This window comes from Etheostoma spectabile, chromosome 20 (assembly GCF_008692095.1).
Source record: "Etheostoma spectabile isolate EspeVRDwgs_2016 chromosome 20, UIUC_Espe_1.0, whole genome shotgun sequence".
In the NCBI taxonomy this organism is placed as follows: domain Eukaryota; kingdom Metazoa; phylum Chordata; class Actinopteri; order Perciformes; family Percidae; genus Etheostoma; species Etheostoma spectabile.
In genome coordinates this window covers 2,077,510-2,102,035 of record NC_045752.1, presented here as the reverse complement: position 1 = coordinate 2,102,035, position 24,526 = coordinate 2,077,510, and the positions used below count along the sequence as shown (strand labels likewise).

The following is a 24,526-nucleotide window of genomic DNA, read 5'->3' as shown; positions in this document are numbered from 1 at the left end:
AGTTTGGCCACTTTAGAAGATTGGCCATTTTTAAAATATCCAATAACTTTGAAGCCCCTAAGACATGAAAGCTGCCGCCACTGAGCAACACTGGAGAGCTTTAACAGTCATGAATATGATCAGATGACCGGACAGATTATGTAAGATTAGAAACTTTTGTAGTTGTTACTTTATTCACAAATTCAAAAGTCAGACAAATACTACACACTGTTGACAAACTGTTAAGTTCACAATAAATCAGCACAAAGATGACAGTCTTACCCTGCAACAGCAGCAACCACAACAAGCAAAAGAACAACATCAACATTAATAATAATGATGATCTTTTAAGCAAGATTAAACTAACCATCATTGTGAAATAAAGAAATTTGCACCACTACATTGCAGTAATGGATTTAAGCAATTGCATGTCAATATAAGAATAGACTTGCTTTATTGTATACTGTAGGCATTCTAATGCTTGTAATACAACTTGATGGTGTCTTTGGTCAAATAGCAAAAAAACGTTTTAAAAAACACAAGGGCAACATACATTTCTTTTGTGTGTGAAATAGTCAAATCCAGCAGATATCTCAAGCTCCCAGCATTTTCTTCACCATGTAACCAGGCATGTTGTAGAGGAAAAGAGCCAAGATGGCCAGCAGCAGGAGAGCACTGACAATCTTGATGGTCAGCCACCTGTACTGGTCACATATCAGGTGTTTCGCAGCCTTGAAAGGAATGAGGAACCAGAGAAGGGCGATATCTGGACGGCTGGTGGAGCAGAGACAAACAGTGTGTTAGAAATTTGACAGACTATATTTAAAAATCCAATGGTTCCAAATACACTGTGTTTATAAGTGGTGCAGTAACAAAGTACTGATACAACCCAGGGCTGATACAGACCAGTAACGATAAAAGTGGTTGCCACGGACGGCAACATCAGGCCAAGAATTGGTTGCCAGTTTCTCTAAATGCCATTGGCAACCATTTTGAGAAATGGGCAACCAATTCTTGGCCTGTTGTTGCCATCAATGGCAACCACTTTATAACAAATAAAAAAATAAAGACAGCCAACAACAGAACGTGCACCTCAAAATAAATACTTTTTAAAATATTTGTTTCATTTGTTATATTTATTTATTGATTGCTGTTATAGTCAGACTCAGTCAACGCTGCATATGACAATGCGACACGTGTTGGTGCGTTTACGCACGTGCACACAGACATAGAGACATTGGTGAAGCAAATTAAGTTGTTTGATGCAAATTGATTCAACAGACCAAGAACCAGATGAACCTGAATGGAAAATAAAAATAAAATGTGTAAAGTCTTGGGAGACGAAGTAGACTATCCGACATCTTTGAGCTGGACGCAAAATGACACTGCAAAGCATGTAAAGCACACACCTCGGTGAGTGACACAGCAAGGTGACTAGTTGAAGGTAGCACATCCTTCAGAGCTACAGGGGTAGACATACTGGAGCTCGAAGTAACACAAGCAGGCAGCTCCACGATGTAATGACGTGGCGGTTGCAAGAGCTGGATAGTAACTGCATAGTATCCTAATTACTCAAAATATAAGGTGACTATGGAAACCATATTTTCAGTTTCGGCAACCAAAAGATGATGCCTCTTTTTAAAGTTACTGTTACGTATGTACAAATGAGAGGACTACCAGAAAGGTGAGTGGTTCAGAGGTCATTTATGGACAAATTTGAAATATCATACATAGTGCACACACAGGACATGACAAGACATTGTTTAAAGGAAGAACATCTAAACTCTAACACAAGCCAACTCAAATCCAGCAAAGGTGAGCAATGGACATTGAATGAATTTATTAAGAAACAAAAAAAACGGCAGTTATCACACCAACAGTAGCAATATGTTGAGATTTGTACACATTAGACTACATTATTAATCAACGATGGATGCACTCAAGATTTATTATTCGTACTGCTATCGTAATAGTCAAATGGTAAATTGCAAAACGTTCACAAACAATTCAAAGTATTACTGAAAATGACTTTGAAACAGTTATCATCTGCTGGTTTGAAATTAGACCCCCATCATTTTCTTCACCATGTAACCAGGCATGCTGTAGAGGAAAAGAGCCAGCATGGCCAGCAGCAGGAGAGCACTGACAATCTTGATGGTCAGCCCCAGGTACTGGTTACATATCAGGTTTTTCACAGCTTTGAAAGGGATGAGGAACCAGAGGAGGGCGATATCTGGACGGCTGGTGGAGCAAAAAAAAACATAAACAGAATTACAGAATGTTAAAGGCAGTCATCAATCTAAAATAAAAACACAGAAGGAAGTTTCTACAAAGCACTAATATAACCTGAAAGAAAACCTACTTACCTCCACACAAGGGATGATATTCCTTTTGGTGTGGAAGTTAAATAGGGAGAGACCATTTGATAGCAGTGACCTGTGTTTTGAGCCCTGTTATTACAGACTTATGTAAAAGTCCGTACTGGTTATTACTAGTCCACTAAAGTAATCAGTACATTGTGACTCTAGAGGACAAAATCCAGTCCTCAAGTCATTCAAAAATGCTTTCTAACGTTCAGTTGAAGTGAATATGAGACTGTAGTTAAGACAAATATCAACAAGTATCTATCAAAGTTCCAGTCTTTATAGAACCTGAACCTACTCCAACATTTAAGATCAGTTAGATCTTTGTCAGATCTTTTTTCTCATTTTCACACACTACTTGGAGGTAAGAAAATGTCTAGTTTTTTGCAAGTTAATTCACAAATTCTGCCATATTGTTTATGGTGCTGGCCATGAAATACAAATGTGCAAACTTAACCAGGACACTGGTAGAAATTGCTCAAAGAAACTCAACTCAAAAGTAAGAAATCCAACTCACCACAATGAAAAATGATGTTTAATTTCATATGCAGTGAACATTACTATGGCACTGGTTAAATCAATCATTTTCATGGAGCTGCAGGGTTCTTACCTTCATTATCTCTTGATCAAGTGAAATTCACTCTGAAATAACCAGGTTTACGTATCTTAAATAAAGTTCTAACTTCCCCCAGTATTTGTTTATGTCTTCAATGCAAAAATCCTTTAAAGAACCATGTACAGATATTTCTTTTCATTCTCGTATGATGTAAATACTATAGCTTGAAATATTTCAGTTTTCTTTAAATAAGCACCTTTAACTATAGAAAATCAAACATGTCGATCAACTAAGCTGCATCAAATTTTTACTATCCCTTTACACTGAACTAAACTGGTGCATTGAAAGCTTCATATGCATATAAATATGTAATAAAATCACAAACAAGTGGTAAGGAACATTTAGAGGTTTTTTTCTTGTCACATTTTATGTGGATACACCAATGTTGACACTCAGCTCACTGATTTTCAGATTACAAATAATGTTAACAAGTGGTCTATGCATCTTAAATAATCTACTTTTTGTCACCTGATAACTGAGAGTCAATATAGTAATAGCCAAATCAATAGAATACATCTTAATATTAAGGAGAAAATGCGTTTCTAAAAGCATTCTCAAAGCATGTTGCTTTGCTATTGTTTTTATCTTGGCTCATACAATGACACATGGTCTACTTAAATCATATCGTAGGTTGCATTCAGTTTTTAAAATGCTACGATTGAAGGGAAACTGTAGATAGAAAGCAGGAAAAGAGAGAGTTAGAAGCTATCCGCTTAGTGAAATTGCTGGAACCTTCTGCAGAGGTGTCTGAGCAACATCTCAAGCTCCCAGCATTTTCTTCACCATGTAACCAGGCATGTTGTAGAGGAAAAGAGCCAGCATGGCCAGCAGCAGGAGAGCACTGACAATCTTGATGGTCAGCCACCTGTACTGGTTGCAGACCAAGTTTCTAATAGCTTTGAGTGGAGTGAGGAACCACAGAAGGCTGGTGTCTGGGCGGCTGGAAGGAAAAAAACAGATGTTCAGAAAATACAAACTTTAAGCATTATGGATCATTATTGTTGCTCTCTTTCTAAGGCACACTTAATTGTTAATATTGCTGACATTACTGCAAATAGTACGGAGAAACAATTCAAAATATTTTAAAAACATAAAGCTTATTCTAGGTAGAAATACACAAAAGATATGTCAAAACAACAACTTACCATGTAAAGAAAGAAGATCCTAGGGATAAGTCCAGAACTTGGTTGAAGTACATTTGGAAAAATGTCTTTCCTTATTTCGGGAAATCACTCTCTACTTGTGTTAATTGTTTAAAATTGTGTTTATGCTTGGTTTATGTTTGAGAATTCACATCACTTCATTTATAACTGATTTATCTTTTTATTTATTCATGTTTTTATTATTATTTTAATTTGTATAGTATTAATTTAGTTATACCTGGCACGGTTTGCCTTAATCCACCTTTTGGAGTTTAACTTTTTAAAGTTGAGCTGGACTTGCAGCAGCTAGCTATGTGTTTATGGCGAGGGTGAAATATAACCAAGCCATAGAATAAACTGAACAATGTAACTGAGAAAATTGTTTAAAAGAGTAGTCAGTAATAAAAATGTGAACAGTGGGGTGATATCAGAACATCCTTCATACTTGGGTTTCTCCAGTGGGTCTGGTTCGTTGCGTCCTTCACCAACTGGACTTCTCTCTGCTTCCTCTCCTGTCAGGAGGTGCAGCTCTGCTTCCACTTTTCCCTAAAAAGACAACATAATCCCAATGTGGTTTTAAGCTATTGTCCGAATCATTCAGCCAATTTTTTCATTTTAGGTTAACATTTTGGGTTCTTTTGTACTTTGACCTACCGTGAGTTCAAACTCGTCATCTTCATTTCTGGCAACAAATGGCCACCAGCCTTTGATCCTCTTCTGTTTGAAGATGGAGACCATGGGCATCTCCGCTTCATTTGTCACCATCTCAATGGTGCACTGCTTGGCTGTCTTTGCCCCACGTGGAAAACGGTTCAGGTCAATTTCAATTGCACCTAAAAAGAGACATTATTATTATTATAAACAAGGAGTGTGACTGACAGATCTATGTCTCGTATCAAATTTGTTGGGAAAAAAGGTTTCCAGTTTTTGTGTTATTTGGTCAACAAAGCTGTCAAGTTACCCTGTAAGCAGGCAATTTTGTTTAAATTTTGAGTTTAATTCTGAGTATTAACAGTGATTGATGAAGTCAAAGGTTATCATAAATGGTCGTCCCGTGTACCTAAGAAGTCATCTGCAGAGAAATGGTCAGCGTCCCACACTTGCAGATTAAGGCGAGCTGGGATCTTGTATTCAGTCTCATCCCAGGCAAACATGGACTCTTTTTTTGAGATGACGATCTTCTCTTCGGCCATGAGGTAGTCAAAGGGGTAGACAAAGCGCCAGTTGAAGTTGCCCTCCCCAGTGATGGAGTGATAGTGGACATCTGTGTCCTGCTTGTCCTCCTGCTGCCCTTTTAACCAGCTGTTACAGGAAAAGGCGTAGGAGAAATTGAAAATTGAAAATTGATTTTAAAACTTGGTTATTTTTCAATCTAAATCAGAAGCAAATCATTTGTGTTTTTAATGCATTGTGCTAGTTGTACTCTAAAATGTAAAGACAGAGAAAATTAGCAAGAGACAAAAAAAAACCCAACCAAAAACAAATAGAGCTCATAATTACCCTCTCACAAATATGTCACTCGATTTCTCGCCAGTGAAGATGTCATCATCCTCTAGAACAACCTCATCTGTGTTCCAGATGATTACCCTAAGTTCAAACCTGGACACAAGCAAACATAACAAGAGATAAGACGAAACACTGATCTGTATTGATTGTTAAAAGTGTTCCTTTATAACCTATCCAAAAAAATGAAGCTCAAGGAACACTCCTCTGGCTGTTGTATGTTATCAGCAGTAATTAGCTAAAAACATATATATATATATACATATATATATATATATATATATATATAGTGTATATAGAGTGTATGTAAAAGCTGTTAAGTGACAGGTTTTACTAAAGTACATACTTCTTTGGTTTCCTTGGTGAAATATCAAGGGCAGGGGCAGGTGCAGTCATGTCCTTAGGGAACATATCCACCCACATCTCAATTCTCCCCTGAAATAATTGTAACAATTCAACACAAGGAAACAAGATTGTTAAGTAGGCAAACAAAACGTTATGGTATAAACTGATTTGATTAAAATGTGAAGTTGAGTGGAGTAGAGCCAGCATGAGTACACTGCATGACATACTTGTTCAATCCCTGGTTTATCAGGGTGGTGCAGTGGTCTGGTTTCCACATGTTCTGGGACAAGTTTGCAGCCGACCCGTGGGATTTCCTCCCAGTGGTTCAATACGGTCAGAGCCACATGTTCATCTGTCTGCTTCTTCAAACCTGACAAACATCATCAAATGGTGGTTTAATACTAATTTAAAATCACACTTTTTAATTTGCTTTACATTGAGACAATTAGCTGCTGCGTCTGTGCAATTTAGTACAGAAGTATGAGTGAAATGAACATATACCGTTTTCATCCTCTAGCTCAGTCGGTGCTATGAAGACACGGTTCTCCACCTTCACTCGTCCTGCAGGGCCGTAGTGAGGCCCATCCAGTTTGCCGTCCTTACACAACTTAGCCAGGATTTGTGTGGGTTTCATTGGGTCCCGCCACACATTGTAACCATGGCTACAAAAACAGAGCAAAAACAGTTATAGTTACATCATAAACAATGGATTATATAAAGTTATGGTAACACTGCAATTTATAGATAAGATCCTGAGAAATATCTCAAATTTCCTGACTTTAAATTGTCTGATAATAAACTTAGTGTCTGTAATAAGGTAACATATTTTGGACATTTTATTACAGAAAAAAATGTGTTAATGATCGAAGGTGAAGATATTCAAAGACAATGCTGCATGATGTATACAAAAGCAAACATTCTCTTATGCAGATTGAATGCAAGCAAAGATGTCTCAGATACCAGAGCTCCTTTTCTCCTGAATATCGAGTACAGCCATTTGAAAAGACCAAGATGGTGAAGTGCAAGTGTTTTTTGCTGCAGGAGTCAATACTTTACAAACATGTCTAAGAAATCTCAGGTTTACATTTATTTGCCGGCTTAATGAAAATTTAATAATTTTGGGCTTATCAAACATAAGGTTTAGTACTACACTCTACCAATTCCAGCTGTGGAGACATTGGTAATTTCTTCTATGTAGTGTATGGTCTTTTATCTGGATCCTGTACCATGTAATAAACTCATACTCATTGCTTATGAAATGGGTTAGGAAACTCCATTCAATTAAAAACATATGTGTAAGCATACAACTATGAAAATATTTGAAAGTCAATTGCATGTACTATTCTGTGACTGACTAATGCATATTGATGATATTACTGACTAATGCTATCTGAGTTATCATGATGCTTTTCCTATTGTGTATTAAATAATAAAATATTCTTTCACTATTTTTCCACAACCCATCACACACTGCTGCAGGGAGTTGGGCCTTTGATTCTTACATGGCGTAGTTACATGCCACACCACATGTAGCCCTGTGCTTGCTGTAGAAACGGTTCTCAAGGTCAAGCTTGGTTTCTCCAATCAGATCATCTGTTCCAACCAGGTCCCAGTCATAAATTGACACTGTGAGTGTGGAATCCATTGGGAATGTGGCCTCTACATCAAAGGATCTGACAGGGTGACAAATATTGCATTTATGAGGTTTTCATGCATATTTAAACATGCATATTATAGTCCAAATTTCATAAGATCATATATGTAATGATACTTTTATCAGAATTAAAGCATTCTACTTACTTGCCAAACAAAGGGTTCAGCTGTTTTGAGATGTAGTTCTCTTTGTCTTTGATCTCTGTCTTCCCCAGTTTGATTGCAATGTATGGATCAGCTTTCCCATTAATGTCAGCTGGATGCAGATCAGTTGCCTACCAGACAAATTGGATAATTAATGAGTGAAATGGATAGTATAAGCATCTCCTGAAATATCTACAGTGGTATCCTCAGTCAAATGCAAATCCACTATAACCAAAAAGCAACCATTTCTATTAGCACTATAATTTCAAACACTACAGCTACATTTTACTGTGCAATCCTGTACTGTATAATGACAACAATAAATCCTTGAATCTTCAAAGTGTAGAACAATTAGCCTACCCTGATGATGTAGATGCGGACAAGAATATTAATGGGATCGTTGTGAGGAATGTTCTGAAACATTCCCATGTTGGAGTCGAGGCTCATGTCTCTGGGCATGTCATCCGACACTTTGTACATGCACAGTGAGCCCTAAAGGGACACAGTCAAACAAATGAATTGTTATATTGCATTAATTATATTGTCAAAAACATGTTACCTATAACTTCCATAACATTTAATGCATTCTGTCTTGTCTTATGCTGGCTAAACAAAAAAGAAATCTATGACAAGCTCCGTTTATACAGTTGATAACTAAATAGTAAATTATTAAACGTTTTGTGCTCTAAACATTTTCTTCTTACTTTGAATTTTCCAACAATTCTGTCCTCATCCATCATGTTTTGGTCCTCATCATCACCACCTTTTCCCCTGTACAGGTTAAAGCTGTGGAGCCAGTCTTCAAAGTTGTCAAATTCACTCTCCAGTTCCTTAGGGTACACCTTGTTTGAGAACACAAATTTATCAAAATTTCGGTTTTGAATTATCTTTTCTATGAGTGTGGCACTTTTTCTGGATTATACTGATCCCACCATGTCATGTACAACCAACAAGTATATACACACACAACAGATTGAATTTGAATTGCTCTCAGTTGTAGTGTAGGTACTGAGTCAATTCATTCATTCCCTCTGCTGTTAAATGAACATCATACAAGACTGTTAAATGAATAGCTACATACACACACATAACTATAACAAAACTGGTTCTAGCATCCCGCTGCTCTGTTCCGTCACTGGCAGGTGAATGTGAGCGTGTGTGTGTGTGTGTTTGTGTGTGTGTGTGTGTGTTTGTGTGTGTGTGTGTGTGTGTGTAATGATTGGGTCATGTGTAAATGTGTGGGTGTTATGGGAGAGAGAGAAGCATCTGTATACAGGATGAAGTGTGACTGCTCCAGTACTTATTTACTGTTTATTTTATTATTTCTTTTTAACATTATATACATTGTATGCTAATGCACTTTTTAACTTTAACTCTTAATGGAGGGGTTGGCTGGAAAACTGAATCGCCCCTTGGGGACTAACAAAGTAATCTGAATCTGAAATACCTTTAGTTCATCCAGCTTTGGCTTTTTCTTCTCAAATGGATCGATTCCCGGCTTCTCCTTTTTCTTCTTTCCTTTTCCTTTCTTGGTGCCTTTCACAGGAGAGTCATCAAGTTTGATATCTGAGTACAGGTTAGCAGTGAGGACGGAGTGACGAGGGGGAGGGAGGTGGTGGTTGGAAGAGCAGAGCACTCGAGACATGAATTCCACATGAAAGTTGCCAAAACCAGCTGTGACTGTATACAACAAACGCTATTATTGCTATTGGAACTGCTATTGGGAGTATACAGTTCAGAAGGGATACTTGGTGGTGTAACAGGATTTTCCAGGCTGCGTGGTCTCTGTAAAGCTCAGTAAAGAGAAGCTTGACTGGTTCTCGTCATTATTATCCATTTATAATAAAGCCGTTTGAGCATTATGCACAATGGAATGCAGTGTATACTACTCTATTAGCATGCAAATATATTTTGTCATACTATAAATAGTTGATTCTGTGCTGCCTGGTGGGCACAGCACAGAATCAAATATGCTTCAAATGTAGCGCTAAAATAAATGCTCATCCTGTCATCAAATTGCGCTTGGTATTGACGGTATTTCTTTTTTTGATTCACTGTAATTTTTCATTGACAACTTTCATGGCAAGCATATGACTAATATGCATATATGGGAGAGAAAAAGCCCCCCATGTGGAAATTTGGATTCATGTCAGCATCTACATGAAGGCAATCTTAGGCTACAAGGTTTCCTACTGCACTGTAGAAGAAAATAAACAGCTGCTTGTAGGGGGTGCATTCTGCCAGAAGGTTTAGAATCTTTAGATAATCTAAGGTTTACATCTGAGTCAATTTTTTGTAGTTTTTGTGTATGTTTTATGACTTTACTCAAAACATCACCGATTTGCTCCTCCACCCCACTAACCTGGTTCAAAGAGGTACACGAAAGCATGCTGGATAATATAAAACTTTGAAATTGATGAGATAAACAAAACACTGGTCTTGTTTGCTATTTTAAGTGGTTTTACCTCCGCCATCTGCAATGTCCATCTCATCTTTGTCCTCTGAATCTGAAAGAGCAGCTTCTTGAGCCTTGAGAACCTGTAGGAGAAGAAGATCATTTCTCAAATGGATTCATCAAGACCCAAACAAGATCCAGTTTCCCCAGGATGCTTAAGTTAGGATCTGAGTTGATCAAGTTAAAAAAAAAAAAATTAAATAGAAAGAGCATTTAATTTTAGATGCCATCATACTTTGTAGATCAACCTTATCCATGTCTGCAATCAGTAAAGAAAAAAAAGACTCAAATGGCTGTTCTGTTTTCCTGTTACTCACCTCTGTCAAAGTTTCAATGGAGGCAAAATATTTGGACCACCAGTCCAACATGCTCTCGTCAAGTTCCTCCTCTTCAATCTCATCACCCTTCTTTCTCTTCTTCTTTCTCCCCTTTCCATCCTTGTCATCATCCTTTTCATACAAGGTGCATTAAACATGCTGTTTATAAAGCTATAGAGTTTCTTGTACCAACATAAAATAATTTAGATTTTAATTAATAAAGTTAAAGCACTTTTCTTACCTCAACTTTGACCACAGTATCAGCACACTAGGTAGAAAGCCAGATTGCATAAAGTCAAATAATGTGACTTTTATCAGTTTTTTAGTGTGCAAATGCTTTCTGTTAAAAAATTTAACTTACAGAATCTAGTTTGACCACAGTGTCCATCTTCTTAAAACCAGACTCAGGTTCTATGTTGACGACAATTATTTCCTCTGAAAGATAAACAGAGAACGTGAATGTGTTTCTTTATGTATATATATTTCTATGTGTGCACTGGCAAACAAATACTGTACTTTATCTTTTACATTTTAATGACTGTATGTTGTTGTGACAATAATGATACCTGTAGTGGACCAGTTGTTAGCCTGCTTGTCTTTTGCCCTGTAGATGAACTTCCGCAGGGAGGTGACGGCATTGGAGCCAACCAGAGTGTAGCGGCCAAAAGCCCTGCAATCCACCACCCGGATGTTCAGTGGCGGGTGAAGCAACTCATTCTCAGGCAAATCCTGACCAAAAAAATACAGAATTATTTGATTGAGGAGAATAGTTTTACAGGAATCCGTTTTTGAATTCTTCTCAATGATTCTTTTCTAATTTGCATGAAATCTAAATAGGACTTTAATTCAATAAAAGGGAGTAAAACAGTAAATATTAATAGAGTAATTTAAATCATTAAATACCACTTCAAACCACTTGACAAGGGTGCTGAAGTTGGGGTTTTTCTTGTAGTTTGGGATAAGGGCTGACTGTACTCCCTTTCCCGCGCATTCAATGTCCACACGAGGCCGATCCACCTGGGCCAGATTCACCCTCTTCAAGTCCCTCAAGCCCCAGAATAAAACCTAAGGGACAGGGTGGCTCAGTGATTCTGTTGCTGTTTACTTTACTTTTCTGTTAATAAAAAAATCTCCCATGTCAAGTTAAAGCTGAAACGAGTCTTCACCTCGATCCTGTATTTGCTGAGTACTGGTCTGATCCCCAACGGTACAGGCAGGATTGGGCCACGTTCCATATCTGTGGGACCGTCTATGGGAGGCAGGTCAGCTTTCCCATTGGGACCAATCTAACAGATGATACAATTAAAGTATTAAAAATCATTTATTTCAATATGAGCTGATAACTTTTGTTTGGTAAACAGCACCCTCACAACTAGATGGATTGTGTGTCTGGCAGCCTAACCTGCAGCAGTTCAAAGGCTGCCAGCATTTCTCCAGCGGTGCAGTTCCCACGGTAGATCTGATAGTACTCCAGTTGAGGAGGAAAGCGTGGGGGACCATAATGCTCATCCGCCATCTTTACCACAGGTTTGGCAAATGTTCTGCCCATGAATTCTGCTTTACCCTAGAAGCATAATGGTAAATTAATCTTTAAATGTTGAAACAAGAATTCTGTTTTGAATATTTGAAAGAATGGCAGTGGTAGGCTAAAAAGACCAATCTGTCAGTGTTCATATTACAAAGGCTTTATTTAAAAAATGCTTAGGGTGTAATTATTAATTATTTGATGTGTCAGCAGGAAGAAACATGTCTTGAGATGCTCATGTTTCCAGGCAGACAATATAAAAAAACATTGAAGATAAAAGAAAAATGAACAAAAGCAACATACCTAAAATAACCAGTGAACTGCAAAACAGACATTATGTATTCATCTAATGTTAAAAAGGAATCATTGACTGATTACATTTAAAAAAATAAAATATAAAAATCTCTCTTGCAGTTAGTGGTTATGAAGAGTCCAAATTATCTGTTGGTCACATACAAAAAGCACAAAAATGTCAATTAAAGGAATGCAACAGGTATAAGTTAATCTATCCTTATGGACATATCTTATTCCTCTTGCATGCCTTTTGATACAATCTTCTCTGCACACATTACAGTGCTTCTACAGTACATCAAGCCATAAGAATCCACACTCTACTTATCCAATGGGTCATCCAAAACAATGGTGTAATTGTCAGGAGTAAATATAAAATTGTCAGTCAGCAAACGCATTCTTTCAAATATATGTCATATCAGGCTGCTATTGACAAACACATTTATTGAGGGGATATGACACAGGTTTAGACTCATTAAGTGGCATGTCAACTCTTACATTTCAATTAAAAGACAGGCAGACTCTTAAATTATGAGAATGATAAGGATGGAGCAGAATGGTAAGACTGTTGTTATCTGGTAACTTAACCTGTGCAAAGGTAGACTTCTTGCTCACATGAATAGATATCACTATTTCAGAAGAACTCTTACCACTGTGTCTTGATCATAGAGTTCAATGACAATAATAGGAGGGTCGTCTCTCAGTTCGATGGCCTCTCCAAACAACTCCACATTCTCAAAGACCAGCAGCTGGTCCCATGTCGGGCACAGAGTCTCAGGAAGAATCTGAAAACAAGATAAAACATTTGATTAAGATGTGGGATCTGCTATTTAATAAATCATCTTAGACTGATTGTTGAGTGAGCTCACCTCAGTGACCTGGCTTTGTGTGGAGAAGAAAATTCTTGCAAAGGGATCAGACAGACCTGTGCTATCAGCAGCAAACAGGCTGCGAGCTTGGTACATGTGGGCCCGCAGCTGGAAGATCTGTTTCACTGTAGACAGATTTAGACGCTCATAATTGAATCAATAAGTCCATAAATTACACTTGATATGTGTCGTGCCTTTACAGACATTTGTAAAAAAGTGTATGTGAATTATCATAATTCTATATGTTTAAAACATAAAAGAAGCTGTTAGCTTTTATTTCAGTGTAAAGTTAACATAGAAGAAATTCTGAATTTGTCGATGATCTTACTCATGTAGGTGAGGCTGATGGGGGGTGAGCATGGCATGCCAGGTCCTTTGGACAACTTATTTTCCTCAAATCCATTGGGCAGGCCCTTCAAGTAGTCTTTGCGCTGTCTAGTCAGACCCAGCCACAGATAAATCTCTATCTTGGACTGGACTGTCCAGCCAGCAGGCCCAAAACCTTTCTTACCAGGGATCTTTAGTATATGAGGAAAAGTTGAAAGGGAATTTAAAACACAATTTTGATTGATTATCTTACTATATTTAGTGTAAACTCACCCTCAGAAAGATTGTCTTGACTTTGCCACAGTCCTTTCCTGTCTCCTCCTCTATACTGGAATAAAGGATGTCTTTGGATGGAACGCGTGCATAAGCAATGCGCTTTCCATTACTTATCATCCATATGAAAACATCAGGAACGCTGTGTTGAGGCTGTAGTAAGAATGTTCACATTAAACAAGAACTGACCACAATAACTCAAGCATGTTCAACAAGCAAAATCATTCGTAACATAATGTTCTCACTTCTTCAGCCAGAAAGCGCAGCTTTGTGAGGAAGTTCTGAGCCAGCTTGATTTTATCTCTCACTGTGCTTTTCTTCACCTGTGACCTCATGGCTTTAGCTTGCTGGCCGATGCTCTCCTAAACCCAGAAACAGCCCAGCATTTAGCAAGACAGTGGAAATATAAAAAATGATCAAGTAAAAGAAAAAAACCAAGCTTCTTTTAGTTGACATACCACTTCTGACATGCACAGTTTCAGTCTCTCCCTGTCAAGTTTGGTTCTGCCAGATGAATTTTGGTCCTTGTTTGCCAGCAAAAGAAACTGACTGAAGAAGTAGAGCTCAGTCAGTCAAGTAATCAATTGGACTAAACCTTCAAAACTGCTTGTTTTACGTTTGTTTTTACAGACCTACAACCCTGGCTGAGTTCCTCTAGGACGCCTCTTAGTCTGCGCTCAGGATAGGTCTTCTCGGTCTTGATGATCTCTTGCACGTCATTCAGTCCATCCTCCTGTAGTAGCAATAGATGTTTAAACTCATTCAAAATCAGAAACTGTGTTCAACAACCAAAACACAAATAAATACTGAGTTCTAACTTTTGTAATACTATGCTCATTTACTAATTGGTAGAGTGCATGACTTGCCAGTTTATCCGCAATGTTGTCGATAATGTTGGCATTGTACAGCCTCCTTCTTTGGTCCTGCCACCAACTTTTAATGTAGACACACGGCTTCCTCTCAAAATACGGCAGGTGAAAGTAGTTTCTGAGGATATAAATGATACATTTCTTTAAAGGTCCCATGGCATGGAAATTTCACTTTATGAGGTGTTTTAACATTAATATGCGTTCCCACAGCCTGCCTATGGTTCCCCAGTGGCTAGAAATGGTGATAGGTGTAAACCGAGCCCTGGGTTAGGGTTAGACCTTTAAAAAACAAATAATAAACCACCTGGTTGGTTAAACTGTGATGTTAATTGATGTGCATCAGTGTTTCCCACAGATTCGAAAGCAATTTGTTGTATAATTGTTTTCGTAACAACCAAGTATCAAAAACTGAGGAAGACATGCTGTTGGATGCTTTCCACCTCTCCTACTCTTTCTTCAATGCCTAACAAATCTATATCTTTCTCTCCCTGACCCTGTCTTTCTGCTTGAGCATCACTGGTTGAAGCCTGAAAATATTGTAAACAAATAAATAACATAACTAATTACACTGGTCGACATGTGCCTATTTCAGTCGCGGAAAATACTATTCAATACTCATCTGCATTGAAGCAGCAAACATTCAGTGTAAGAGCAAAATATTTACATAACACTATTTATAACAAATGTATTTGATTCACAGCTGCTACATATAGTGTTTTGACCTCAACAAGCCAACTGCATTTTACCGCAAAGTTGTGACTAGTTACCTTTCTAAAGCAGGTGCAATCGCTTGTTTGTTAAGGGTTGGATGGGGACTCCAATATTAACACACTGACAACAATGTATTCAGATTGAGTGTGTAAAGGTGTTCACGAGATACCAACCTTTCGTGAACTTGTTTTTGTGAACTTTTCTCATATTAATGGAAACAGACACGCTGTGTGCACGGAGGGGAATGGCTGTGTGTGTATGTGTGTGTAGAGACGCATAATGACAGAGAAACAGAGGAGAGCAGGGAAAGGAAATGCAGCTGAACGAATACACTGCATGTTTTAAATAGCGTTAAAAAATTAATAACAAAACGCAAAGTTTGACGGCCGGTGTTGATTGTGTGGTGCACCGCCACACATTAGTCTATGTGTGGAAACACTGTGCACCTAACTGTGTGAAAAGACTCTAATATGCAAACATACATTTCAAAAAACAATTATTAAATGTTTTGTAAGATAAGTACTATTTAGGACTATTTCAATTACTTTAAAATCACAATACAAGAAAAAGCTTAGGCATATTTTTTTTTTTTTGTTTGTTGTTAGTTGCACTGTTACTCTATGATGGTGACGTTTTCGCTCTGACCGGTCAGTGATGACGGGTTTCATGGGAGGAGTAGTCGCCACTGAAGTTAGGTCCCCGTCATCATCCAACTCCTCCTCACTGGAGTTGTGGATCAGCTCAGTTTCCTCTTCATCGCCATCTTTCCCTTTCACCCCCTTCTTGTTTGGCCTGGCAGCACCATCAATCTCGTTTCCATAGTAACCTGTCACACAGCAGCTATGTTAGTAGTCACACCCTTAAATGTTGCTGCACCTTCAAATCCTGATGATAACTTTGTCTTTAAAATTGCTTGCTTTCATATGACATATAGCAACAACACTATAATGTTCATAATTTAAGGTAATTTCTAAAGCTGCCTTATTCAACTTTCACATTTTGGAACTCCTCTTACATAATAACAGTTAAGCACTAGAAATTTTAGGAAGATATCCCAATAAATTCTGCTCAAACATTACACTGAAAATGGGCTTAAGTTTCCAAAGATTCAATTTAAGACAAAAGAACAGATAATGGAAAATACCTATTGTGACCTCAAAGTTGATGGGCTTATCACCAATCTTTCTGTCAATCATTGTGGCCTCCAGGAAAGACCCAAAGAGGAAAAATTCCTCAACCTTCCCGGTAGCAGTCTGTGAAATAGACAAACTAGTGTGAGAAAAACTCTGTCACTTCTTCAAATGTTCAAATTAAATTTAATGAAGTGTTCTTAATTAAATTAAAGTTAGAAACAGAATATTAACACTTAAACACAAATAGTGTGTTTTGGTGTCAAAAGAAACATAGTGAAGAAAAAAGAAACATAGCGGTCCTGACAACCCTGTAATACAAGCTGCGGAACAGTGAGAACTGAATCTCTGAGTACTTGCGGGGTTACGATACCACTGTGCTCAATTGAATTTGCTGTGTAACTTGCATTGTCCACAAACAAAAAGAAGCCACATTCATGCAACAGCATGTTAATAATGCACCTGGTGGGCTAAAAAAAAGACAATTAATAATTCACAACAACCACAGCCCACTGAGTAACAATTGGCTTCCTTTGCATGGCTGCCCATCCAAGCAGGGACCCACCTCTGCGATGTTGGATACACCCTCCAACTGCACATCTGTGGAGTTGGAAATGTCAGGCGAGGAGGGATCTAGGATCTCCACACCCAGGTTGATGAGCAGACGGGCCCTGAAGGACACTCCCTCTCCGAGCCCTTCGTTTAACTCCTGGTACTCGTCCATCAGGGTGTAGGTACGAGTGGAGCCGTACATGTTTACCCAGGCAGGTCCCAGCGTGGGAAGGAAGCCTGAGAGATAAAGGATGAATATAATTTGTATCTGATAATTACTATACTATTACTAACTATAGATAGAATAGCACTACTTGACAGATGCACTGAATATATTTGATTGCAAGGTCAACAGACGCGCTTATTGTTTACAACTGTATACAAGTTGCTCAAACAGAACCCACATTCAAACTAAATCTTCTGCAGTTAAATAAGATAACAATCAACCTGGAGGATGCTTCCTTGTATCGTAAAAGGCACCACCCAGTAGTTTCTATCCAGGTCAAAACAATATTTAAAAAAATGAGGAAGGTAAACTTTTAGGAAATGCATTTAAAAGATCACAGTACATCACCTTTGTCCCCATCATTGGAAATAGTCCGAAGGTCCAGGAAGTGTGTTCCAATGGCAACATCGTTTACTTTATCTGAGTCCCGGAGCTGGATCTTCATGCGCTTGCATAGTGGCGGAAACATCTCAGTGAAAACAATTTGCTCGTTCCAGATAGGCTCATAGCAGCTCTTTTGAACTGATGTTTTCCCCTGTAATCACACATTACATTGTAGATATAAATTAATTCAGCAGTTGCACTGTAATTCATATTTTGACCCGGCTGAGAGAAAGCTACCAAAAACAGGGGGCAATGTATAGGATCCATACTATTACTCACTTTCTGCCCAGCAAACTGTACTAGGACATAAGGATCAACCAGGTCCTTATTTTCACCTATGAAGGCCTTTTTGACGTTAGCCATGATGCTGGTGTTCATTCTAGGGAGTCCCTCGGCCTTGTAGATCTTCAGGTAATAACGAGCCCACTGTCGCTCTGCAGGCACCCCCTCTGGTATTAAGAGATTGCTGAAACAGAAATGGGAGTTGATGAAATAAGAAAACAAACAAGACTCTAACATGTTTGCTTGACAATTTACACTACCGGTCAAAAGTGTGGGGTCACTTAGAAATTTCCATTGCACTCCATTATAGACAGAATACCAGCTGAGATTAGTTGCATTTTTTTTTAACCAGGGAGCAGTTGTCAGATTGCATTTTGTGCTTATATAATTGCAAAAGGGTTCTCTAATGTTTTCTCAGTTTAAATATCAGATTAGTGAACAGAATGTGCCTTTGGAACATTGGATGAATGGTTGCTGATAATGGGCAATGTAGATATTGCATTAAAGATCCAAACGTTTTACCGGTAGTGTATATTGTTAGAATAAAGAATCAGGAGCAATAAACATCTAGTAACCCCTCTATGTCATCTTCTTCTGATTCATTGGCCTTGTGTGGAGTCTTTATGGTGTCTCCTTTGGCCACAACTGCAATATCACACTTGATGTAGCCTTTGCAGCCCCCTGAGATGTCCTCAGGGTCAATCAGCAAAGCCCACTTGTGGTAAAACTGATGTTCTGCAAGACCAAAGAAATGACAAAATAATTGAAATATCAGTACCATTAATTCATAATAACAAAGCTGTTTTCCATTGATTCTTTACCAGGCTGGCTGTAGATTGTGCCAACATCCAGTTTAAAAGTTCCAACCAGTGTTCCACTACGCAGAAGGTTTTTGGAGTGAATTACCTAAGGGTTGGTTCAGGGAAATTACATTACATGCCATTAAATGCACTTGTCTTATAGCAAACAAAGGATTACATGAATCTGTTTCATTGTACATTGTTATGAATCAAACTACTTACAGACAACTTCAGGATTTTGTCAAACATAACATCTGGAGGGACGTGGAAGTCGAACACAAAATACTGGAAAGAGAAAAGAGTTAGCGACAATATTGTTAGCATCAACCCTGTATTTAGATATATATAGTAAGCTTTTGCCTAAACTGAAATGAATATAAATACAATATGTTGTAATGGCTGACTCACTTCGTTGTAGTATGGGCAGTTAGTCGATTCCTTCATTGAGGTGTACTTTTTATCTTCTCCAATCTCCACACAAACCATTGGATCCATGTTTAGTCCAACCAGCTGCCTGGCTTCAATCACTGTCACACTGATCTGAAATTAAATATCAATGTCAATTTTATTTGCATAGCACCTTTAAATACAAGTAAACCCAAAGTGCTTTACATTAAAAACAGCATACACATGCAAAGCAAGAATATCAATAAGAATGCAATAAACACAACAGGACATTCAACATGAACAAAAGCAACATACAAGTACCACCATACAAATTCACATAGTGATAAAATTCTGTTTTTGTGACATTTGTGACGTGAAGTTGAGATCAGTATCAAAAACAATGTCAAGGTTTCTGACTTGCTCACTGTATTTCAGAGACAATGAATCCTGGTGTGATTAAATCTTTTCTCTATGATTTCTGGGATTAACCATGAATATCTCAGTCTTGTCATATCATGACAGTTGAGTGACTGATTGAGTCTGATTATAAAACCAATTGTGTCAGACAAAAAGAAAAAAAAGATTATGCCTGTCATGCCTGTGCAAGTGAAATAACATTAATATATTCCACCACGACTAGTCAGTAATCCCTCTACATGTACTAGAATAAAAAATCTTGGCCAATAAAATGATGGGTGAGATTTCTCTTACTTGGTAATCTACTGGTCTTCCAGAACTAGGTTCCATCTTTATGTCTGGCTTTGATCTGTAAGACAATGTGATGTTAGATAAGATTCAGACAGATTACAATCACTAGCAATCTAATTTATTTTTTAATGCAGTTGAATGCACAACAGAACCATGCTTGCCTCTTATTTGATACATTGGTGGTGACGGCTGTGACGGAGGCCAGTGAGACGGTGTCGGGATCTGGGCCTCCTCCCATGAACATTCCCTGACGATCCAGGTCCTCTGTCTCCAGAATAGCTGGCTCATCTGGAGATCATACGAAAGACACAAAATAAGGACAAATTGTTCTAAAATTAAAGTACTTAAAAATGGTGACAGAAAAATCTTGCACCATGGAGCATACTGCTAAAAAATGGTGTTTTATTGTATATATTGTTCTATGATCCACTGGGAGTTTTTTATGAAAGTCAGAGACAAGTGATGAGGGCCATCCATGACATTTAAAAGCAGAAAGAAGGTATAATACGTGCAGCAATGCTGAATGCATGTTAGTCTACTGCAGGGTTGGTTTATGAAGCAACTGAGGCATTCACAGCTGTAACTGGTGAAGTCACTGCTGCATTCATATTTTTAAGGATAAGAATAAATGTAGAGAAAATCATTGGCTCTTTGGTTTGACAAACTGTTTCCATTGAGTTGAAGTGGGCTGCAAGGGTCTGTAAGACAACAGGATTTCCTATTTAATTTGACCTGATCTTCTGTTACTGTTACCTCCATTTCTGTCCTCCTTGTGTCCACGGTGCTTACTGCGCTTCATGGTTGAAAACAATTCTTTGCGTGCTCTAGAAAAGAAATATAGAGATTCAATAGGTTTTCACATTTACAAAGAAAACATTGGTGTAGATTTTGTTGATGCAATTACTTAAACATCTGTATTATCAACTACTTTTAATTGAATAAAAAAACAAAAGTGTTAATTGTTTTATACAAGTAAATCTAATTTTCTATGCATCTTCTGCAAATCAGACTTTTTCAGTCTGAACAGACACAACAGACTAAACCATGACACTCTACTCTAATGACTTGTAGAGAGAAGGCTAACAATTTAATGCTTTCAAAAAAAGTCCAAGAGCAACTGGAAAACGCCTTAATTATAAAGAGCATGTAAAACGTTGAATGCACATTTATTCAAACCTAAAACATATGAATTGGGAAATATATTTCAAAGTGGCAAAATACAGCACGTATGCTATCATTTTAACAGAGTTGTCTTTGTGCTACCACACCCTGGATTAGCCTTCAAAAGAGGCGTTCAATTATTCAAATCAGCTGACCTTATTACATCAATTAAAGAGGATACATTTCACACACATTGTGAAAAATAATACACTTAAACCAATTAATCTTCTGCTCTAATTAATCAGCAAAGTGACCTTTCCACAAGTGAACGGTTTTAATCTAATAATCTAATAATAAATGTTGAATGTGATCTAGTGAGCTAATTATTTCCAAGAACTGGCATTTTCAGAAGTATACACAAATTATCTGGGTGGACACTTTTCCCTGAGTTTGTTTACTTTTTAAAAAAAAATGTCTTTACATTTTCAGAGTTGTGTGTAATTGGTGAAAAGTGGAACACATCAAAACAGTGCACCGTACATTTTAAACACGTGCTAATGCTTCAAACCTAGTCAAAATCCAAGCTCTCAGCAAAATAATGTAACACCCTTATGAGCTGTATGTTGCAGATGTTTAGAATAACCAAAACGCATGCAATCAAATAAAACTGCAAGAAATCTAGACAGCAAAGTTCTGAATATTTCTGTTAATTTATGCAAATGAAAAGATATAATTTAACAGAACAAATATTAGTGATCAGAAAGTCCCTCTACAAAGAAAGTCTTTTAAGTATGCTGCAAAACGTTGAGCCCTAAATGCCAAAGCTTTGCGTGTTCTAGTTGATCTTTGCCTAACATGATGTTGCTGATAAAATATGTTAAAATACATACCATACAAGAAAATAATGCTCTTGTCTCCTTCCTCTGAGTAGCTCCAAGAGGTTTCTTGCAAGGAAACAGCAACTTCTTTTTACCTGTGAGATAGAAGTAGCACTACGTAAACATTTTAGAAATTTACACAGCAGTAAGAATATAGCTTCAAAGTAAAGTTGTACAGAAAATAATTGGGTTTGTCCAAGTCTGAAGTTAGGCAGGAGTGATGTGATACACCAATGAATAGTGCATGAGTGTTCAACCTGAGACTGGTAACTATAACTAGGGACTGCTGAGAGACGTCACGGTGAGCAGAGTCCACCAATCCACATAGACTGTGCCCAAAACAAAAGAAAAAAGTAATTGATTCTTTTTTACAAACTCTAAATCCTTCTCTAAAAGGATTCCTGAAAAGCCAACTAGCAACCTTTTTATACAGGGCAAAAGGCCATTAAAATAATCCAACTGAACTTTATTGCGTTGTGTGTGTGTGTGTGTGTGTGTGTGTGTGTGTGTGTGTGTGTGTGTGGTGTGTGATATATATAAATATATAGTAATGTGTATCATAATGAAAAAGCTTCAAAATGTGTGATGTTGAGGTAATCTATATATTGCTATGTCACTAGTAATATCATTACATGGAAGTAAAGAAAATGTGGGGCCTGCCTAGTTGGAAAGAATGCCCACTTTAATCTTTAATAGAGTGCTGTTCCAAACTGGGTCTTGGTGCAGACACACTCTTTTGTCAAGGAATCACTAAATGGTGGCAAGCCCTATTTTCAATCCTGGTGTTTTAAATTAATTCAGGTTTAAGTTTTAAGGTTTAAAAAACTGAACTCAATTTTGAATCCTACACGGTGTGTTAATACATTTTGCATGTGTCTATATACTTAAATAAATAAGGATCAAATAAGGATTAAAAATAGTATGATGTGTTTCCCGACAAATAAAGCAGTTTTAAATGCACTGATTATGTTGCATTATTTTTCTAAGTTGAGGCATGCTTTAGTAACTTTTATTAAATGCAACATTTATTCAATGCTAATTTACAACTCATCATCTCATCAATTACACATACAGCCAGTCTGTAAGCCATACGTCAAGGTCTAGAGTTGCTGGTATCCGATGAAACAAGGTTTTAAATTATTTAAGCACTCCAGTCAGGGTTGCATGTGGCATCCTCATTATGTGGAGGTATCTCTGTTCACAACAAAAGAAATAGATTTAGATAGAGGGAATAACAGAAAAACATGTTATCATTACTATTAAATTGGGCAAACACCTTTATGTTTTACCCACTTAATTAAATTTAATTAAAGCAGTCTATGTTTAAGGATACATAAATAAACCAATATTTAGCAGATGTGTATCATACAAAACATCTTTATGAAACTTTTTTCCTTGTCTTACCTACAACTGTAGGACACATCCTCTCCAGCCCACTGAGCTAAAGTGTGTGATACTCTCAGTGACATTAACCTGACCATTTTGTTGAGGGATTCTCCCCTTAATTACATGATTCAATATCAGCAACAAGGGGTTGGGGAGATCCTAGTTCCTCCAGGATGGTCGGTAACCATGTCAGCAATCGTGCAAAGTTACTGGTTGCCTCTGTAGTTTATACTAACCTCTTTCTTTGATGGGTGTAGTCATCAACTGCCACTTTAAACACTTTGAAGTTGACATTAGCCACCGAAACTAATGTGTCACAGTTGACTATTCTGGTCTGATATAGAACAAAAAGTATTTTACTTGACTAAAAAACAATTATGTGCAAAACTACTTTACATCAGATAATCTGTCAGTAGAGATGAGCTGTCTGAGGTGCAAGATATCAGCTTAAAAACAAGTTATTATAACAAGAGCTATTTGTATTTTGGATCAATATTTGGGTAAAACTAATGAATATGCATGAGCAAACAACAAAGCTCTTAAATTGACACCTTTGACAATGTCTTCTTGGGTGAACCACAGAAGGACTTGATACCAACCATGCAATCTTATCCCTTGTAGGTCCAGTGTCCAGAGCCCTTTTTTGGCTGTTGGTAGTAGAGCAGTTATCACCATCTTATTTGTGCTCCAGTGACTATGTGGGCACACCACCTGACAGTGGTGTAGTGTATCCTTATAACACATTTCTGTCAAACTCTGGATGGGGAGTTTGGAAAGCTTAATCAGGGAAACACTGCCAGAGGGCATTGTTATTGATAGTATCATGGGGGCCATTGTACTAACAGCAAGCATAAAGGGCCTGACCTCAAGAGACCTCGGGGACGTTCTTAAAATGACTCAAAATCAAAATGTCTGGCTTTTTAATTCTATGATTTTAAAAGCCATCTATACCAACAAACCCTTGCTTCCAACTGTATGTAACTTAAATGGACAAAATAATATTTATTCAGTAAACTACATCTACTCTTGACTCCGTCTTTAATTTAATACCATCGTAATGAACATAGTTGGGTGTGCCTCTAGCAAAAGAACCTTCTTTTTAGATATAACATAGGCTGTAGTTATAAAACTAGGTATATGCCTACTCTAGATAATTTAGCTATGTGCTACCTTACTTACTGTGTGTACCGTTACATCCTGTTGCAAGCACAGTAATGAATGGAAGCACCACCTGGTGGCCAAACAGGTCATGTTCCTTTCAATGGTAGCTGGAAGGAAGTGTAACGCTATGTCACCTGTTAAACTCAAAC

General features: G+C 37.6%; 1 protein-coding gene across 4 annotated transcripts; it reads right to left on the bottom strand.

Moving 5' to 3' along the window:
* Positions 1 to 179: 179 nt before the first annotated feature.
* LOC116670329 (otoferlin) lies at positions 180 to 24,109 on the bottom strand. 4 transcript variants are annotated; one of them, XM_032500794.1, is made up of 44 exons: positions 23,816 to 24,108; positions 23,453 to 23,550; positions 21,843 to 21,925; positions 20,605 to 20,675; positions 20,013 to 20,139; positions 19,855 to 19,909; positions 19,165 to 19,296; positions 18,979 to 19,041; positions 18,778 to 18,862; positions 18,532 to 18,691; positions 17,954 to 18,140; positions 17,639 to 17,825; positions 17,078 to 17,301; positions 16,527 to 16,635; positions 16,028 to 16,208; positions 14,669 to 14,789; positions 14,435 to 14,535; positions 14,261 to 14,351; positions 14,048 to 14,164; positions 13,803 to 13,955; positions 13,531 to 13,720; positions 13,203 to 13,327; positions 12,984 to 13,118; positions 11,920 to 12,081; positions 11,684 to 11,803; positions 11,421 to 11,582; positions 11,084 to 11,246; positions 10,879 to 10,952; positions 10,759 to 10,785; positions 10,518 to 10,649; positions 10,211 to 10,283; positions 9,193 to 9,311; positions 8,450 to 8,587; positions 8,106 to 8,237; positions 7,749 to 7,876; positions 7,451 to 7,621; positions 6,450 to 6,610; positions 6,176 to 6,318; positions 5,950 to 6,038; positions 5,601 to 5,699; positions 5,161 to 5,402; positions 4,755 to 4,933; positions 4,546 to 4,646; positions 180 to 753 (listed from the first exon to the last, which is right to left on the bottom strand). In XM_032500794.1, the coding sequence occupies exons 4-44, from the start codon at positions 20,648 to 20,650 to the stop codon at positions 573 to 575; spliced, it is 5,385 nt and encodes a 1,794-aa protein (XP_032356685.1). In that variant the 5' UTR covers positions 20,651 to 20,675; positions 21,843 to 21,925; positions 23,453 to 23,550; positions 23,816 to 24,108; the 3' UTR covers positions 180 to 572. The 4 variants fall into 4 exon arrangements, with proteins under 4 accessions (XP_032356685.1, XP_032356684.1, XP_032356686.1 ...); XM_032500793.1 differs by lacking the exon at positions 180 to 753 and adding an exon at positions 1,664 to 2,220; XM_032500795.1 differs by lacking the exon at positions 180 to 753 and adding an exon at positions 3,559 to 3,898 and having other exon boundaries at positions 9,193 to 9,281; positions 23,816 to 24,109.
* Positions 24,110 to 24,526: the final 417 nt, after the last annotated feature.

Bases quoted from the DNA above. Each gene is read 5' to 3' on its own strand.
- LOC116670329 (XM_032500792.1), bottom strand. From the start codon at position 20,650: ATGAAGCGCAGTAAGCACCGTGGACACAAGGAGGACAGAAATGGAG. The intron at 14,790-16,027 runs GTCAGAGCGAAA...TTATATCCTCAG, and splicing joins AAACCCGTCATCACTGACCG to AAACTACTTTCACCTGCCGT. The intron at 7,622-7,748 runs GTAAGTAGAATG...TCACCCTGTCAG, and splicing joins CTGAACCCTTTGTTTGGCAA to ATCCTTTGATGTAGAGGCCA.